Source organism: Lepidothrix coronata, unplaced genomic scaffold (assembly GCF_001604755.1).
Source record: "Lepidothrix coronata isolate B3197 unplaced genomic scaffold, Lepidothrix_coronata-1.0 Scaffold146, whole genome shotgun sequence".
NCBI classification, from domain to species: domain Eukaryota; kingdom Metazoa; phylum Chordata; class Aves; order Passeriformes; family Pipridae; genus Lepidothrix; species Lepidothrix coronata.
In genome coordinates this window covers 1,960,251-1,978,468 of record NW_016690326.1, presented here as the reverse complement: position 1 = coordinate 1,978,468, position 18,218 = coordinate 1,960,251, and the positions used below count along the sequence as shown (strand labels likewise).

General features: G+C 57.0%; 1 protein-coding gene across 2 annotated transcripts; it reads left to right on the top strand.

Annotated features, from left to right (window-relative positions):
* Positions 1-1,584: 1,584 nt before the first annotated feature.
* On the top strand, positions 1,585-17,262 carry GRK6 (G protein-coupled receptor kinase 6). 2 transcript variants are annotated; one of them, XM_017828227.1, is made up of 16 exons: positions 1,585-1,704; positions 5,064-5,159; positions 7,699-7,811; positions 8,128-8,205; positions 8,449-8,549; positions 9,812-9,904; positions 10,209-10,272; positions 10,887-11,027; positions 11,687-11,877; positions 12,686-12,723; positions 12,861-12,950; positions 13,041-13,249; positions 13,499-13,636; positions 13,886-14,023; positions 14,169-14,303; positions 15,805-17,262. In XM_017828227.1, exons 1-16 carry the CDS (start codon positions 1,653-1,655, stop codon positions 15,853-15,855), a joined length of 1,728 nt encoding a protein of 575 aa, XP_017683716.1. In that variant the 5' UTR covers positions 1,585-1,652; the 3' UTR covers positions 15,856-17,262. The 2 variants fall into 2 exon arrangements, with proteins under 2 accessions (XP_017683716.1, XP_017683717.1); XM_017828228.1 differs by having other exon boundaries at positions 15,055-17,262.
* Positions 17,263-18,218: the final 956 nt, after the last annotated feature.

Here is an 18,218-nt window from a genome sequence, read left to right as displayed (position 1 = left end):
AAACATCATCTGGGAGGAAACAGAAAATAGCAACCCAAGGGTTAATCGTGGAAAGGGATGGAAACAAAGTCGTTCCTTTTGAAGTTCAAAATAAGCATGTGCCACTTTGAGAGGAAAGCAGCTCTAAAAGAGGAAAGCTCACAGCATGAGCTCATCCCTCCAGGCAGGGTGACAGGGAGATCACCTCCAAGGTGTGGCAGGGCAAAGCATCCTCCTCCTCCTCATAATCACTGCAGGTTTGTAACCAGAAGATGTGATGGCTGATTTTCAGTGGATACTGAGGGGGACCACAGGCAGTACCAGCTGCATGGACAATGAGTGTTTGGTGTAATTTGTGTTATTATCTACCTTGCTACAGCCTGAGGACAGAATCCCTTTGCTCCTGCTCGGGGATCAGAGCCTGGGGGCCCGGGCTGCCATTGACAGAGACCATGGAGAGACCTGCCCATCACCGTGTTCTCCTCCACACCCTGACCGCCTCCAACCTCGCAGCTACGGCAGCCCTGCTGCCACCAGCTGCTGGGAGGGCAGGAAGGAGACATCACCCATGGGCTGGAGCAAGAGACAAGGGCTGTGGGAAGGCAGAGGTGACGTCCTCACTCGGAAGCCAGAAGGAGTACAAAGCAGGGCAGACACCACTCCGTTAAGAGGATTAACGAGGCGTTTTACACTCAGGAGAGGCAGGGAGGTGGGCAGGTCACCTGCAAGGCTGATAGATCATCGAGGGCTGCTCGAGTACGAGCCAACTCTGCAGGGAAACTAAGGACTTGCTTGCAGGGGATCGGGGGGAAGAGGTTTCCACACCGCAGCTTCTCTTCAGACGGGATCACGCTGCTGCTCATCAAAGCACCAGTAAAAAAAAATTGCTTTTGGAGCAAACCATGGGTGGGAAGAAGCCGATGGGAGCTCAGTCACCAGTCACCAGCAAATAGAGGCTGCACTGGGGGTGACGAAAACCCAAACCTCCACGGCAGCAGTGACCAGGGAGACCGGGCACAGCAACGCAGCTCAGGTCACCCACCCCCTGACACTGGGGTTAACCAACACCGGCCACACGCTCGGACTTTATTGAAGCAAATCGCCCGTCTACGAAGAGCGGGGAGGCTCCCCTAAAACACGTAACTGGTTCTGTGAGGGGGGTACAGGACACCGCAGAGACTCGTGTGAGCACCAGCAACAGGACGCTCCCCTACGGCGGACGGGGGGCACTAGGACCTGGGAGAGCCCCAGCGCTCGTCATATAGAGCCTCTCGGCCCCGCCCCTACCGAACACCCTATCACGACCCGCTCTGCAGTTGAATGGCAGCTCGTTCACCAATCAGATGCAGCAAGAGGAGGGTCTCTCCTCGTGGCCGGCGCCATTGCCGCTCCCCCAATCCGCTCCCGACTCTCCCTGAGTGACAACTCATCCTCCAATCAGTGCCCGCCTCCGCTTCCGGCAGCGTTCCGCCAATGGCCGCGCGCTCCCCTGGCCCCGCCCCGCCCTCCTGTACCCCGCGGGGCCAACGGGAGGGCGGCGCGGGAGGAGCGTGGCCAGGGATTGGCGGGTCGTGCGCGAGGGGCGGGGCCGGCGGCGGCGGGCTGGGGGCGGCGGGCGCGGGCCGAGCGCGGGCAGCGGGGCTGGACCCGGGGCCGGAGCCGCCGCCGGGCCCATGGAGCTGGAGAACATCGTCGCCAACACCGTCCTGCTCAAGGCCCGCGAAGGTGAGCGCCGGCGACGCCGGGGGCCGGCCTGGCGGCAGGCCCGGGCTGTGGCCGTGCGGTGCCGCCCCCTCCGGGGATCGGCCCTGGCGGTCTCTCCCGGGGCATCGCGGCTTTGGAGGGGAGCGGGGAGGTGCGGCGCGGGCTGGTAACGGAGGTAACGGTCGCCACTGGGCATTCGGCTCCCTCTATCCGCCGCGGGGGTTGCCTGGCGCCCGGTGCTGAGCCCCTTCCGGGGGTGCCGAGCCACCTCCAGGGGTGCTGAGCTCCCTCCCAGGGGTGCTGAGCCTCCATATAGGGGTGCTGAGCTCCTTCTGGGGTGTCGATCTCCCTCCCAGGGGTGCTGAGACTCCATATAGGGGTGCTGAGCTCCTTCTGGGGTGTTGATCTCCCTCCCAGGGGTGCTGAGCTCCTTCTGGGGTTGCTGAGCTCCTTCTGGGGTTGCTGAGCTCCTTCTGGGGGTGCTGAGGCACCTCCAGAGGTGCTGAACTCCCTCCCAGGGGTGCTGAACCTCCATCTGGGGGTGCTGAACTCCTTCCCGGGGGTGCTGAGCCCCTCCCAGGGGTGCTGAGCCCCCATCTGGGGGTGCTGAGCTCCCTCTCGGGCCACCCAGCTGCCTCTCCCTGTTCAAACCTCCCCATCTGCACTCTCGCCATGCCCCTTCCAGGGGCTGCTCCTGCCCCTCTGGCGCAGGGGGAGAGACGGCTTTGAGTGTTGGAGGAGGAAAAAAAAAAATAAATGTTGATTTCAGGCTTATAAAAGTGCTGCTTCCCACACACGGGCTTGTCCCGAAACTGCGGTGGGGAGCCCCGCCCATCCACCACCCTCACACCGGGCCTGGCCCTGGGTCTGCTGGGCTCCCAGAGCTCTCCCATGGCTCCAGGGGTCACGGCTGGATCCCAGAGCTCCAGCAGCAGGGCTGTCCTGAAGGCACTGGGGAGCTTCGTGGAGGAGCCTCAGGAGGGGATGGGAAGTGTCACACAGGACCCTGGTCCTGCGCAGAGAAGATCTGCCTCAGTCAGGCCTCGAGGAGTTCATTAGATCACAGTGGTGGGGAAATGCAGTTGCCCCCTGGTCAGACTGAGCCATCCTGGAGCCTGGGAGACCCACTGAAATCCAGTTAGAGGGCTTCGGAGATTAGATTTGGTGGGAGCAAAGAGCAGCGAAATTAAATTTGCATGGGCAGGAGCATTTCTGAGCTGCTTGAAAACCAGGCTCAGTGTAACTACTTGTTGCACAGTGATCATGACGTTCAGGTTTATGGTGGCAAGGTTTGGTTCAAAACTAAACAGCAGCATTTGTGACCTCCAGGCACAAGGCCCAGCTCCACACGGAGTGACCTGGAGACTGGCTCCTGTTTTACCCTTGAAGAACAGAGTTTGGGCACTGATGCAGCATGAGATGCCCGATGGTTGCTGTGGTCCCTCCTGGTGCCCCTCTGGTGCCTCTCCCTCAGCAGCAGTGGGCAGTTTGCAGGCAGAAACAACCCCTCATCACGCTCTGCCCAGCAGTTCCTGGGCTGTGAGAGCTGTAGGTGGCCATGCTGCCTGTCCATGGCCCTCCCACCTGTGGCTGGGTGGCCTTGGTGGCCACTGGGGTGATCTCTGACAGCCTCCGTAACAGGACACAGACACTTTGCTGGCCAGATCTGACAGCACTGGGTCCTCTGCTCCATCCCAGCCTTTTTGGAGCCTCCTAGTCTGGTGTGGGAGTGCAGGGCTGAGTTGTGACATGCTGGGGGGCTGCTGACAACCATCTTCAGTTGCTGCCACATGACCATGCTTTACGTTTGGTTTGGCCCAGGGGAGGTTAAAGATCCTTCCCCCTTGTCACCCTTGCCCTCTGCCAGAGGGACAACAGACCAGCTCTCATCCATCACCAAGCCCTGGAGCTCCCTCGTGGTGAGCTCTGGGTGGAGGCAGCCCTTGCCCCATCCCCAGAATGGGGGTGCTGGGAGGTTGGGGTGCAGGAGCCCAGTTCCCTGCTGGGCTGTTGGCTGGGAGGGCGGGGGAGAACCGTGCGTGAAGGACGCTGGAGCCTCCTTTCAAAGCAAACAACTCAAGGAAATGCAACCTCCAGGTGCTGTGGGGCTCTGCTCTGCCTTTCCTTGAGCTCTCTTGGGGTGAGAGTGGCCTGTCCTCCCCTGCCCTCGTTCCGCTGTCCCCATCCGCTCCATTGTCGCAGGCTGGGGCTGACAAGAAGGTGTCTGCGCCGCTGGTTTCTTCCAGCCCTGCTTACCCTTGAGTCACTTCCTTCCTGAGTTTGTACAATCGTGCAGCCCAGCTGCTGGTGCGGGGCAGATGCAGCGCACGGTGTGCCAGGGGCCTGGACCTGGGGCTGGCCCCACTCCAGGCTGGCCAGGATGGCCCCATCCCACCTGCCTGTCCATCCAGGGCCTCCTGCAGCACAGGGAGCTGGATGCCAAGGGACTGTGTCTAGGGTTTGAGGCTGAATTGCTTCTGCAGTGGAGGAAAGTGTTATGAAAGTGTTTCTCAAGAGCAAATAAATTATGTTCAACCCCCTCCACAATTTCAGAAAGCCCGGCCTTCGGCCCAACTCTTGTTACCCGACCACTTTGGCAGGGTGGTTTAATGTTTTTCCAAAGGGAAGTGGGAAATTGAGTGTGTGTTGGCACTGGGACAAGGGGGAAAGCAATCCCTGGAGATTGGCTGATCCCAGCAATCAGTATTTCAGTATTTAATGATTGCTCTGATGTAAATTTTTTGGTCTATCTAGAAACTTTCCCACCCCATCCTACAGCACTGGGTATTTACTCCAGCAACTGAAGCTGGAATAATACCTGGTTCTTGGATCTGGATTTTCTGAGGCTGGCTTATCTCTGGAGAAAGGTGGGAGTGTCCCCACTTCACAGGTGGGAAACTGAAGTGATGAGCCCCAGGCAATCCATCGAGTTGTCTGGAGCCAGGATTAGAGCAGGAATTCCTGTCTCCCAGCTTCATGTCCTCCCTCTAAGAGCCCCTCCCTGGAGTAAGCAATCAGTCTGGAATGAGTAGGTGGCGTGAACATCATTACTGCAGCAGGAAGAGCTTCACACCAAGCAAGGCATGGCCTGGAGAAGTGATCAGTTATGCAAAGGTGCTGAGGACAGGCCTGGGAGCCAAGAACTCCAGTGGAGGCACAGAGTAACCTGTGGCTGTGGGTACTCCTGCCCTGCTGTGGTTGGTATGCCCATTTCCTCTGGCAATTGAGGCTCCAACACTCTTGTCCCACTAGGATACGGTGGTACCACTTTGGTCCACTTTCCTTGCCCAGCCAGAGGGAGGCTCCTTTCCTGGCATGGTGAGGCTGCAGTGGGACACCCTTGCTTCCTAAGTCATGGTGTGATTTTGTGTGCTCCCCAGGTGGTGGAGGAAACCGGAAAGGCAAGAGCAAGAAATGGCGCCAGATGCTGCAGTTCCCCCACATCAGCCTCTGCGAGGATCTCCGGCAAACCCTCGGTGAGACACCGGCACCGGTGGGTGTGTGGGTGTTGTGCACCCCTGATTGAGACCCAGGAATGTGAGGGACCTGTAACAGGGCAAATCCCAGCCAAGATTGCTTGGAGCTCAGGGTGTAGGGAAGAAATGACAGGTAGGTAAGTCACAGCTGTGTGGTGCTTGCTGGCTAGTGCCTGATGATGTACCCACACATGCCCGAGATTGTGATGAGCTTCACTAGAGATACATCACCTCTGTGCAAACAGACTGCTTGGTGCTGCAGAGTTTTGGGGTGTCCCCCTGGGATGCCTTTGCATAAATAACAAAGGTCCTGCTACCATCCTCTGTTCTTCCTGGCTGGATTCAGCTCTGCTCCATAGACCTCAGCTTCTAACACTGATGCAGCAGCTCTTCTCAGGCAAAACTGGGTTCTTGCTGTGGGTGAGAACTGTAGAACTGGGCAGGGCTCAGCCTATCATTTTCATACTGCACTTTGTACTCTTCATGGTTTTAATGTTGTTTGTGCAGCAGGCTTGGTCCTGAGATCCTGTGAAATTGTTTTGGGGCACGGAGGGTGGGAATGCTCTGCTTCCTGGGAAAAGGAGAACTTGTTTAAGTTTTTAGTCCAGATTCAGCTGCCAGCTGGAGAGTGGCACAGCGCTGGCCCTGTTTCTGAACAAGTGTCACTGAACTGAATGGGTTTGGATTCCCAATTCTGCCCTGCCCAGGTTTTCCAAGTCCTGGTAGCCCCAAGGAGAAGGATGCCTCCGTTTAGGGGCACATGGGACTGTAGCACTTGGAGTCACTCAACCTTCCTCATCTACACTGTAACCTCAAGCTCACAGCAGCCCAGTGTGGGCTGTGTACCACCTCCCTCTGCCACACCCCACAGGACCAGATTCACAGCCGGGTGTAGCTGTATGGAGACTCCCACCTTGGACTTGCTGCTGGCTGCCTCTCTGGAGCAAGGTCTGAGAGCTGAACATGGCTCTCCTTACACCTCCCATCTTGACCCCAAACCCCACCTGCCTCTTTGACTTGTGTGCACTCAGCAGAGCTTTCCCTGAGCTTTTGTCCATCCTCTGCCTGCAGCCACCTTTCCCGTGCCTGTCATGACATGTTTTCCAGCACTGAACTTTACCTGTTTGCCAGCAGTGAGTGCTGGTGGTCTCTGTCTCTGCTGTCCTGCTGTCTGGGACAGTGACCTTGTGAAGATTTGGGAAGCGAGTCCTTCCTGGCCCCTGGTTGTCACCACCCATGTCTCAGTTCCCCTTGGAGAGGCACGTGAGAAGTGCTCTGACCCAGGTGGTAGCTGTTTTGCTCGGTTTTCCCATGGGAGAGATGACCCTGTTCCTCATGCTTAGGCACTTTTTGGCCAAGGTTGTCTTTCTTTTCACCTCACACTCTGCTAGAAAGGCATTTCTTTCCTATTCCAGAGTCTTGGCAGGACTGTGGGCATGGTGGGCTGGTTGCCTGCTGCAGAATTAAGTTTTTTGTGCCCTGAGCACAAGGAGTAACCTCTTGTGAGCCTGGGCAGCAACCAGGGCAGCCGAAAGCTTCTGATCTCGCCGACAGCAAACTCTGGTCCTCCCCAGCTGAAGGGAACTCCTTCCCCTGCAGACACAAGGAAACCAGCTGGTGCGGCGGAGCTGGCGAGGTGACCTCCTCCCCCACCACAGCCCGCCCGGCTCTGCATTGCCCTGCACCCTCAGGAAGCTGCAGCTTCCTCAGGAGAAACTGCTGCATGGGGAGAGAAAGGCTGGGAGTACCCAGCGCTGGGATCCCCTGGATGGCTGCACATCTGCACCCCAGGCAGCCCACAGCCATCAGTGGCAGTGGCTGTCACAGAAATGTGTTCTGGCCCACGGTCAGACAACACCTTGTGAGTGGAAGGGGAGGAAGAAAGCAGAGAACTGGAAATGCTCTGGATAGTCAAAAGGGTTTGTGCCTGGTCTGCCAGACTTCAGAGAGAGGTAGGAGGAATCCTCAAGTTCTGGAGGGCAGTAGGAGTTGATGTACAAGCAAGCAGCTGTCCCATGGAGTGATGATGTCTGATTGCTGTGTGCCCATCAACAGGACATCTGTGGGGATGGTGCCTTCCATTTTGATGCTGCTGCTTCCATCAGGGCCTTTGGGAATATCAGTGCTTTGTAAGAGTCATCAGAGCAAGTCCTGGCCTGGAAGATCTGCCTTGGAATAACCTTGGTGTGTTCCTTGTGTTCCAAGGAAAGTTGTGTGTCTGGAGTAGTCAGTTGATCTCTATGGAGACAGGAGAAAAGAGCCTCCAGGCAAGCAGGAGATCCAGAAGTCCCTTGCTAGAAACAAGAGGGGCAGGTTGAACAGAACAACAGGTCAATCCTCTTCCAGGGAAGAGGGTCTTCCATAGGGGAATGTAAAACCTCAGTAACATCCCTTGTCCCACTTGGTACATTTCACTCTCCTAGGAGTCTCAGGGTGGTGGGACCTGTCAGATCACAATTCCCCCACCACTACCTGGCTGGGGTGATGGGCTGGGACTGCTTCTTTGGGATTTGGCAGTGAGTGATCTCCACATTTGCAGAGCGGGACTACCACAGCCTGTGCGAGAAGCAGCCCATTGGGAAAATGCTCTTCCGGCAGTTCTGCGAGACGCGTCCGGAGCTGTCCCGCTGCGTCAAGTTCCTGGATGCTGTGGTAAGAGCAGAACTCTTCATTGGAGGAGGCAGGGATGTTCTTGGCACCTTGGGCATGAGCTGGTTGGCCCTGGATGCTCCAGCAGTTGCCAGGTACTTCTGGGCACATAGGGTTTTCCTGGAGGAAAAACCTGTGTGTTGCTGTTTCTCCTAGAGAGGGCTGGGCCTTTGCTTAGGGAGCTGTTTGCTGGAGACCTGTTTTTTGAGGAAAGCATGGGAAGCCTTAGGCAGAGGGTGTTGTGGCTCCGCAGCTGTTGCCCAGTAGCAAGGTTGTGTTCCTGGCTGGACCTGTTGCTCACACTATTTGCTTTGTGCAGGCGGGGTACGAAGTGGCTCCGGATGAGAAGCGGAAGGAGTGCGGGCAGGACCTGATTGAAAAGTACTTGAAGCCAAACGTGAGTAAGAGGGTTGTGTTTGCTGCCTGCAAGGGTAGAGCAGTTGGAGAGGCAACAGCTATCATTGCCCATGTCCTGGCACAGCCAACATGCTGAGCCACCCCACCACTTCCCAAGCCACCACACTGCTTTGCCCACTGCCCCTAAAGCAGATGGGCACCTGTGTGCTGTTCCTATGGGCTTCTTCCTGGCGGGACCTTTGGGCTCTCCTCCCTATGTCTAACTCCACCCCTTTGTCCCCAGAGTGAGGACCATGTGCCTGAAGTTCCCTCGCAGCTGGTGGATGCCTGTTGTGAGAGGCTGGAGCAGGAACCTTCCAAGGAGCTCTTCAAGGAATGCACTAAGTAAGTTGGAGGGCTGGGCCTGCCTGCAGGTCACAGATGGCACAGGGTTGATGCTGCAGCTGTCTCACCTTGTCCCTCGTGGTCCCTTCCTCCGGGAGAGGGAGGCCTGGTGCTAAGGCTGGAGCCTGGGGAGTTTTGGGCAAGCAATTTGCAGCACAGCAACAGGAAAGCGAGCGCAAGGAACTTGTGCTTTGAGAGCCACAAGCTGCTGCAGAAACCCATCATTCCTCTCAGCCTGCCATGAGTCTGAGTTGCCATTTGGGAAGACCCTGTTTCAGCATGAGGCAATGCTGTTGCCAGTGTTGTGCCAGGATCTCATAGGCTCCCGTCGAGCAGAGCTGATGGCTGCAGTCCTGTGCCAGCTGTCCTCTCCTGCTGGCCACAGATGTGGCTGTTGTGGTTGAGTTAGACTGGCTGCTGCTGCAGGGGACTAAGGTCACCTCTGTTCCCATGGCAGAAGCACTGGCTGAGGTCCTGGCTCTGGTTGCAAAGCGGAAGCTGTTGGGTAAACCGGGCTTACGGCCTCCACCCCTCCCTGCACAGGAGCTGAGCACGTTGCCTAACTGAGTGCAGGGCTGTGGCAACACCTTTGCTGCAGCCTTCTGGGGAGCGTTAGCTCCGTGTGTGGTAACCAGTGTCATGTCTGAATGCAGAGCCTCCGGGCTGGGCCCTGCCTGCACTTGGCAAACTCTGAAAGGGGAGAGCCCATCCGCTTCTCCTTGATGCATGTCTCCAGTCTAGACGCTGTGTCTAAGGCTCCTCACTCCGCTGCGCAGCCCTGGCACGGCTCTCCGAGGCAGTTAGCTCTCTCCAGCAGGATCCCCTGTGGCCTTTTGTGCTGGATATTCATCTGACAGTGAACAACTCAGCGCCTGGTGCTGAATGTTGCTACCAGCTGATTACAGCCTGTGTGTGCAATTGCCCTGTGAGCAGAGGGGCAATTGCAGAACCCCATTGTCCCCCTTTGTCCTGCAGCCCTGGCTGGTGTCAGAAGGCCACAATTAGCAGTGCCAGCCCAGTCCCAGGGTGCTGCGTTTGTTACAGTGGTACCTCCAACGCGCCTTCCTTTTGCTTCAGGCTGAGCATGGAGGGGGGGCTTTCTGGGCTGGGGCTATGTGGGTGAATTTAGCACCAGGCTGGGTGAGGGGATGCCAAAGTAAACAGGCTTTTGGGGCTGTTCACCTCCTCTTTCCTTGGGCTGCTGGCTTTTTCCATGGCTGTGATCAGCTCTCAGGAACCATGCTGGCTCTGCTCTCTCCTAGGCTTATCCACGACTACCTGAGCGTGGCTCCCTTTGCCGACTACCTCGACAGCTTGTACTTCAACCGCTTCCTACAGTGGAAATGGCTGGAACGGTAACACTCCCTGCTTTGGGAAACTTGCACCCTCCTCACATAGGCTGCCTGAGGGGTCCCTTGGGCTCCTTCCCATGCTGGACCCTGGCAGGAGCCAAGGGCCTGGCCTTTGCTGTCCTTCAGGGACATGTACCGTAAGCAGCCCCAGCCTTGCTTGCCTCACAGGGAAGCAAGATCTGCTTGTGCAGGGGGTTGGGGTTTGGGGTGAGCCACAGTCTCTCAGGCCAGAGTGTGGGGGCAGTTTGGGCTTCAGCCCCTACTCTCTCCCAGCTCCCATCTCACTCTGGTTTCCTTTCCCTCACAGGCAGCCAGTGACCAAAAACACTTTCCGCCAGTACCGTGTGCTGGGTAAGGGCGGTTTTGGCGAGGTGAGTGACCACCATTTCCTTTCCATTCAGGGTACCAGGCAGCCACTTTGCCTGCTGTCAGAGGCAGACCTGGCTTGGCCATCAGGGTGCCATAGGCTCCTCTAGCACCTGCCTGGGTGGGCTGCGGGGGCTCTGTGCTGGGTACTGCTGTGTTCTGGGCATTGTGTGACCTGTCAGTTCCCCTCCAAGAGGGAGGAGCTCACCTCTCACCAGATGCTGGAGGTGTGGGAGGTGTTGTGCAGGGTAGGTAGCACGAGCCCTGTGGTGCTTGCTGCTGCCTGAACAGAGTCAGATCTGCTCCCCATGTCTTGACAGGGGGAACCGCACTCCTGAAAACTGTCACTATCAGGCCCCCTCCTGTTTCTGGAGCGGCCTTCTGTCTTCCCAGACACCAGGTGTTAGAGGCATCAGAGCTCTCTGCTGCTTCTCTGTGACATCTGGAGCTGTCACTGCTCGCTGTGTCCTTGCTTTGAATGCGCTTCTTGCTAACCTCAGAGTGAGGGGCAGGGATAGGAGCATCTTTGCCTTCCTGTGCCTCTTCTTGAGAGCAGAACCTAGACCCCCACCTTGGAAATGGTAACAGGAGGGTAACAGGAGCCTTGTCCCCCCTCCAGGTTTGTGCCTGCCAAGTGCGTGCCACAGGAAAGATGTATGCCTGCAAGAAACTGGAGAAGAAACGGATCAAAAAGAGGAAAGGAGAAGCCATGGCCCTGAATGAAAAACAGATCCTGGAAAAAGTGAACAGTAGGTTTGTAGTAAGTACATAGGAATTGCTCTCCCTTTGCTGCAGTAGTTGATTTTTCCTCCAACCGGCTGGCCTGGCCCCTTAGTGCTCCTCACCCAGTGTGGAGAGGCAGGAGCAGGCCCTGCCTGGTGGCTGCAGGTCTCTCACAAGGCTGCAGTCTGGCAGGACCTCCTACTGCCTCCACAACGTGCTATAAATGCTCACAAAGTCAGCCCCAAACACCCATCTGGCGTGACAGGTGCCTTTGTGACCTCTGAGGCACAATAAAACAGTGCTGTTTCTCCAGAGAGCGGGGTGGGCAGAAACTCAGCCCTGAGCTGTGTGGTAGAGAGCTCTACCTGGATGCACTGAGGTGTGAACAGCCTGAACCTCCCTTTGCGGAGGGTTCATCAGACACTGCCCTGGCGTTGCTGTTCAGTGCTGCCTGCCCCTGGAGGGGAGCACCTCTGGCTCAGGGAGATAGTGTCCTCCCTGTCTGAGGAACACCAGGGGTGTGCTGGGACTGCTGGGCACTGCCATGTCCTCCCTGGGTTTGCACAGTTCCTCTGCTGGCAAAGGCCCAGTCCTGAGCCTGTGAGTGGCTGCTTGGGTGGCAAAGTACCCATGGGAGTGTGGGCACCTCCCTCTTCCAGCTGTGTCTTCTAACAGCCTTTCTGCCCTGAATTGCAGGTGAGCTTAGCCTATGCATATGAAACTAAAGATGCTCTCTGCCTAGTGTTGACCCTCATGAATGGAGGGGACCTCAAGTTCCATATCTACCACATGGGAGAGGCTGGCTTCGAGGAGCCCCGGGCAGCTTTCTATGCTGCTGAGATCTGCTGTGGCCTTGAGGACTTGCACCAGGAGAGGATAGTGTACAGGTGTGTATTCTCTGGTCCCTGCTGGGAGAGCTTGTAGGGGCTGTAGAAGCAAGAGGGTTTCCTGCTGCTCTTACCAGCCCAGCTGGATCTGTCTGCTCAAGAAAATAAGCTCAGGCTTGAAAGCAGCACAGAGATGAGTGAGAGGAATTGGGAACAGAAAGCTGATCTCGTGGGAGACGGGGAGAGCTTAGCTTGGCTTCCCTGTGCTGGTAAATGATCGCCAAGAACAGGATGTGATCATGCTGTGAATGCCTCAGGGCAGGCACTGAACTCTCCAGCAGTATTGACACTAGAACAAAGGAGGGTAGGCTGCCCCAGTGGCTCAAGAGCTGGGCAGGAGGGAGAACAAGCTGATAGACTGTATTGACTGTACTCAACTGGGTTGTGTGATGCAGTGTTAGGATAGCATGGCTAAACACTGACCAGGGAGCCCCTTCTGGTCCTACCTTGTGCCTTGCCCTGGGGCAGGATAAGCAGAGAAGCCTCTGCTCCTTCTTTCTTGCATGGGTTACCCTGTAGTGAGTTCTGCACCTGCAAAGAGGGAATCATCCTCAGGCTCACTGCTGCCTTGCAGAGCAAGGTTGTCGTGAACGTAACATGAAGGTTGTCATGTGTCGCCTCTGCCCAGGAGAGGAGAACTTGCAGGGCCAGCTCTGGGGCAGAAGGTGAGGGGAAGGTTATCTTTGTGCCCAAGGCAGGGGCATTGGATCCCACTGCTGCTTATCTGGGACTTGCTGAAATGTGGCTGTTGCCTGTGTCCTTTGCTTTGACAACAGGCTTCTTGCTAATCGAGTCCCTTCCTTCCTAGGGACCTGAAGCCAGAGAACATATTACTGGATGACCACGGTGAGTGCAGGGTCAAGAGAAGCCCTGGGCCTGATTTCTTTTTTCCTCTTCTTGAACCAGGGTTATCCTGTGTTCTTGGCAGCTTCAAACATTGCCCCCTGACCTTGTCCTGTTAACTTGCCCCTTCCTCTGTGCAGGTCACATCCGTATCTCAGACCTGGGACTAGCTGTGCATGTGCCAGAGGGCCAAACAATCAAGGGCCGGGTGGGGACAGTTGGTTACATGGGTAAGTGACCCTGGTTTAATCCAAAAGTGGCCTCTGACTGCACACAGTCCCTCCCTACCCTCACACGTCCCTGACCCTGCTCCCATGTAGCTCCGGAGGTGGTGAAGAACGAGCGCTACACGTTCAGCCCGGACTGGTGGGCTCTGGGCTGCCTGGTGTACGAGATGATCGAGGGACAGTCCCCCTTCCAGCAGCGCAAGAAGAAGATCAAGCGGGAGGAGGTGGAGCGGTTGGTGAAGGAAGTGCAGGAGGAGTACTCGGAGAAGTTCTCGCCCTGCGCCCGCTCCCTCTGCACCATGGTACGAGTGTGTGCATCCCAGTCCTCCTTGTACACAGCAGAACATCCTGGCTGCTCCCTGCAGCAGTGGCAGCCAGGTTCCCTTGTCTCTGATAAGGCAGCACAGGAGGGTCCAGAGTGCCTTAATTGCTTGCTCTCCCAGCTGCCTGAGAGGCCTGTGCTGTCCCTCTAGAGACTTACTGCAGGAACCCAGGGCTGCTCCTGCATGGAATGTTCTTCACCCAGGATACTGGTTTACTTTGTGTTGCAGCTCCTGTGCAAAGACCCTCTGGAGCGCCTGGGGTGCCGAGGAGCTGGGGCCAAGGAAGTGAAGGAACACCCTCTCTTCAAGCACCTCAACTTCAGGAGGCTGGAAGCAGGCATGCTGGACCCTCCCTTCAAGCCAGATGTAAGTGCCTGTCTCTATCCCGACCTTTTCAGTCACTGGTTCTGTCAAGGGAAGTGGGAGCACTGGCATGGCTCACCTGAGGAGATGAGGCCCATCCTTTCCCTCTTGTTTCTGGAACCTGGCAAAAGGGGGTCCAGCATGCTCAGGGCTGCAGAGAGAAGGGGCTTGGGCTTGGCCACGAGCCACAGTTATTGGAGGTGGTGATGTCAAGGTGAAACCTGGCATTAGAGCAATCTTTGTGCTGTTTAGCCCCAAGCCATCTACTGCAAGGATGTTCTGGACATCGAGCAATTCTCCACGGTGAAAGGAGTGGAGCTGGAGCCCACAGACAATGACTTCTACCAGAAGTTTGCCACAGGAAGTGTGCCCATTCCTTGGCAGAACGAGGTAGGTCTTTGCTCCTGCTTGTGCCCACTACAGCCAAGTGCAGGGTCCTGCAAGGTCTGTGCTGTCCCTGCTGCTCTCACACTGTCGGGCCTTCAGTGATGGGCTCCGTGTAACAGTTGCTGCAGCTTTCTTTGCCCTCTTCCAGATGATCGAGACGGAGTGTTTTAAGGAGCTGAACGTCTTTAGCACAGACGGCACGGTGCCCCCAGACCTGGACTGGAAAGGGCAGCCTTCTCCACAGCCCAAAAAAGGGTTACTCCAGCGCTTGTTCAGCAGACAGGTAAGAGTTTGCCCAGTGTTTCCTTCCTCAGCCAGTCCCTGAGCAGCACTGAGCCTGCTCCTGCATGTGCCTGGCAGGTCTGGCAAGAGAGGGCAGCAGGCGAAGTCTCCCCTAGTTTTGGGTGGCTGGACCTCAGGGCTCTCAGGGGCACTCGTGCAAGCTGCAGGGAGCCAACCCTCACCTGGCTGGCACTCCCCATGCTGGGGGAGTGAAAGGGGCTGGGAAAGTGTCCTGGCTAAATGTGCTGGAGTCACACAGGCAGAAGGATGTTGAAGGCATTAAAATAGTAAGTCATCTCTCTTCCTGCATGAATAATACCATCCCTGAACAAGGCATTGCTCTTGGAATGGGCTCCCCAGAGCACTTCTGCCAGATCTTGAGCCAGGCAGAGAGCAGTTCTTTCAAGGGATGAGGAGAACAGAAATGTCTTGCAGCTGCTGTGGGCTTGCTTATCTGCCTGTCTCCTCTTCCTAGAACAGTGTTTGCCTTCTTTCCCAGCCTGGCAAAGCCTCTCAACAGCTGTGTGCAGCTGTGGGACTCCAGCATGGTTGGCTCTGAACCCACTCAGCCACCCGTTGCTGACTCCTGATGCCAAGCTCTGAGTTGTGCTTGACGGTTCAATGGGCTGCCCTAGCCAGAGCCAGCTCTGGGGATACCCGGCCTTTCCCAAGGCAGGAGGACCTGCCAGAGGATGGGCAGCTGCCTGTAGCAGGGGTTGAGCTGTGATTTCCCACGTGTTTTCTCTTTCCAGAGGTGAGCAGTCACTCCTGGCTGCTCTGCTCAGGGAAATACCTGGTGGCCCGTGGACATGGCAAGATCTGGGAGAGAGGAGTGTTGTCCTTCAGTGTCCCCTTCCCCTGGCAGAGCACATTCTGCTTGTTGTTCTAACTGCCCCCTGAGCCACTAATCCCGCTTCCCTGCTCTTGCTGCCTTTGTGGGGAAGGCCTTGCCCTCAGCTTGAGCCAAAGCTGCCCCTGCACTGCAGCTGCTGGGAGCTTTGCTCCCGGGGGGCTGTGGGAAGTTTCCTTCACTCCTCTCTGGATGTCCGGGACACACAGAAAGGTTGAGAAACTGTGAAGGGTTTGGCATTGCCCCATGCTCAGACTCCCATTTCAGCAAAAAGGGCTTCAGCTGCTTCCACAGCTGGCTGAGCCCTGAGCAGGGCTGAGCGCCTGTGCTGGCACTGAGCTGTCTCCGTGGGTGGCTGCAGTCCCCAGAGTCCAGCTTCCTCACAGCTTCTGAACTAGCCAGCTGTCTGCTCACCAGTCTGTCTGCCAGGGGCTGAACCCCCAGATGCAGCTAGACTGTTCCTCTGCAGTCTGGGGGATCTCCTCCAGTCCTTGTCTCCATGTAGCTCTCCCGCACACAGGCTATGGGGAGCCTGGCCCGTCCGTGCCAGAGGGCAGCTGTAGGCTGGGTTGTGTGACTGTGCTCACCCTCTGCTTGCTGTGCTCCTCTCTCCCTCCCTCCCTCCTCCCTCTCCTTGCCCTTTTGACTTCAGGACTGTTGTGGAAACTGTGGTGACAACGAGGAAGAGCCCACTCGGCTGTAGAGCACAGCTTGTTCTCCAGCCCCTGGGACCCCTTTGCCTCTCCGAGTGCCCAGCCTGAAGGACACGACTGCAGTGGCCCCACAAGGTGGATTTGTTTACAGCTTTACACGTCTGTATTTGAAGACTGTGAGGATGATTCCAAAACTGGCAGCAGCACATGGCTCAGGCTGAGATGCCTCTGTCCATGGGCAAGCCCTGAGACAAACCCGGACACTTCCAAATGTGCTGCTTGGGATGGTGCTGCTGCCGCTGCCCTCCTGGGCCCAGGGTGGGAGGGAAGGATCATGCCAGTATGGGCCAAGGCCAGGCTGGAGCAGCTCTGCTGACACATTCCACGGTGCCAAAGTGGCACCGCAGGTTTGATGTATATTTATATGTCGGTCTGTACATATCACATGTCAGTTTTTAATCTATAGATGGGGGCCTGCACTGCCCCCACCCTGTCACAGGCACAAATGTCCTCCTATGGGGGGAGTGACAGTCCCAGCTTTGTTCCAGGGAGTCCTGGGCAGAGGCCTTCTGTGCCTTGAGGTATCTAAAGCATCTTTCCTGGACCTTTCTGGCCGTGCTGAGGCATCCCTGGCTCCAGCGGAGTCCATTGCTCAGCCCCGAGGCACAGGAAAGCACTGTGCCAAAGCATCTCCCGTTGTGTCCTGGCAGCAGAGTGTCACTGCCTCGTCCTCACTTCCCTGTCTTGCTGGATCCTGCTGCCTACTGCCTTGTTTCACACATGCTGCCGGCAAGCTGATCCCAAGCCCCTTTCCAGCCCCTCTCCTGGCACAGCAGGATGCAGCCACTCTTGCGGTACCTGCTGCTGCTGGGTCCAAAGGGTTGGTCTGATCCCTGGCATGCTGCAAGATGGTCCCAGCATGGTTCCACCAGCTCTGGACCTGTGCATGCCAGGGGTGCTGCCGTCTCAAGGCCCTGCTCGGTGTCGGAGGAGCAGACACATAAGGGACCCTGCTCTCGGGAAGCAAAGCTGCGGTAAAGGGAATGTCCCTTCCTTGGTTCACGTGGAGCTGTGACCCAAGAGTAAGTGGGCTGGGACCAGCTTGCTGTGTGTCCCCAGGGGTCCTGGAGAGCCAGCACAGCTCCTGCGCCTATGGGCAGGGTAGAGTGGAGGGGTTGGAGCCTTCCCTGGGGAGCAGCATGGGGTTCAGCCCACCTCCACTCTGCTTGTCCTGTCCGTTCTTGTACACACTTGTCCTAGCTGTGTCCTGAGCAATAACTCGTCCCTTCTCTGTGTGTGTGTGTGTGTGTGCACACGCGTGTGTGCGTGTGCTGCTGCCTCTGCTCTTTCTGAGCCAGGCCCCCCAGGGGGGCTGAGCACCTACTTGGACCTGTGGTATCATTTGCTTGCCTTGCACTAAAGTTGGAGAGTATTTAAATTTTTAACCTTTTGTTAAGTGTAAAGCTTCGCCGTACGTTGTGTTGCTCTCGTGTCACCGGGGGTCCTGCTCTAGGCCATATGGCATTGGTGGTTGTAAGGAGGGGAGCAGAGACCCCTATTTCTGGGCTGCCATGGGCCCTGCTGGTGCTCATGCCCTGCAGGGCAAGGGCTCGTGCTGGTTGAGCCCTGGGTGTCACAGGTGGCCATCAGTGGCTTCTGCTGCATGGTTTGGGTCATTGTGGGGGCATAACAGATACGAGGCCTTGTACTGTTGGGATGCTCATATCTGGTGTGGTCCCCTCTGGGGAGCTCAGCACAGCCCCTCCTGGGCTTCACAGGTGTGCTGTGGGGTTGAGACAGAGTTCTGCTGCCCTCTGGTCACTGTGCATCGCTGCTTCAGGAGGCCACCATGAATGGGGACCTCATACCAGCACACGGTGCTTGTCCTGGTTTTCATGGGGATAGAGTTAATTTAGCCCAAGGAACAGCCCCTCGAAGGGGGGACACTGTGGGGTGATGTGGGTGAGGGTCACAACAGTCACCAGGGGGAAGCAGGAAAAAGGGGGCAGCCTAGACAGGGTGTGCAAGGTGGGTTTGGGGTCCAGGGCTGGCAGCAGCAGCGACAGCTTTGTGCGCAGCGCGGGGGGGGCCACACACAGCTGCACTGGGATGAGAATAGCAAGTGCGGCTGGTAGCTAGGGAACAGTTGCTATGGGAGCGGGCCGAGGAGGAGTTCTCACACTCAAAAGGGGCATCTTGGGGTAAAATCCAGGAATTTTCTGCAGCCATGGAAGGAAGGAAGACAGGCAGGGGGATGGGGAGTGCCTGGAGATTGCTGTTCCCACCACGCCAGTCGGGATGCTTGTGCCGCCCTCCTGGCAATGCCTGGGCCATGACACCCTGGCATCAAGGTCCCAGGGTCACCAGCATGTTCATGTACCTGTCACAAGTCAGGTGGCTCTGGGGCAGGGCT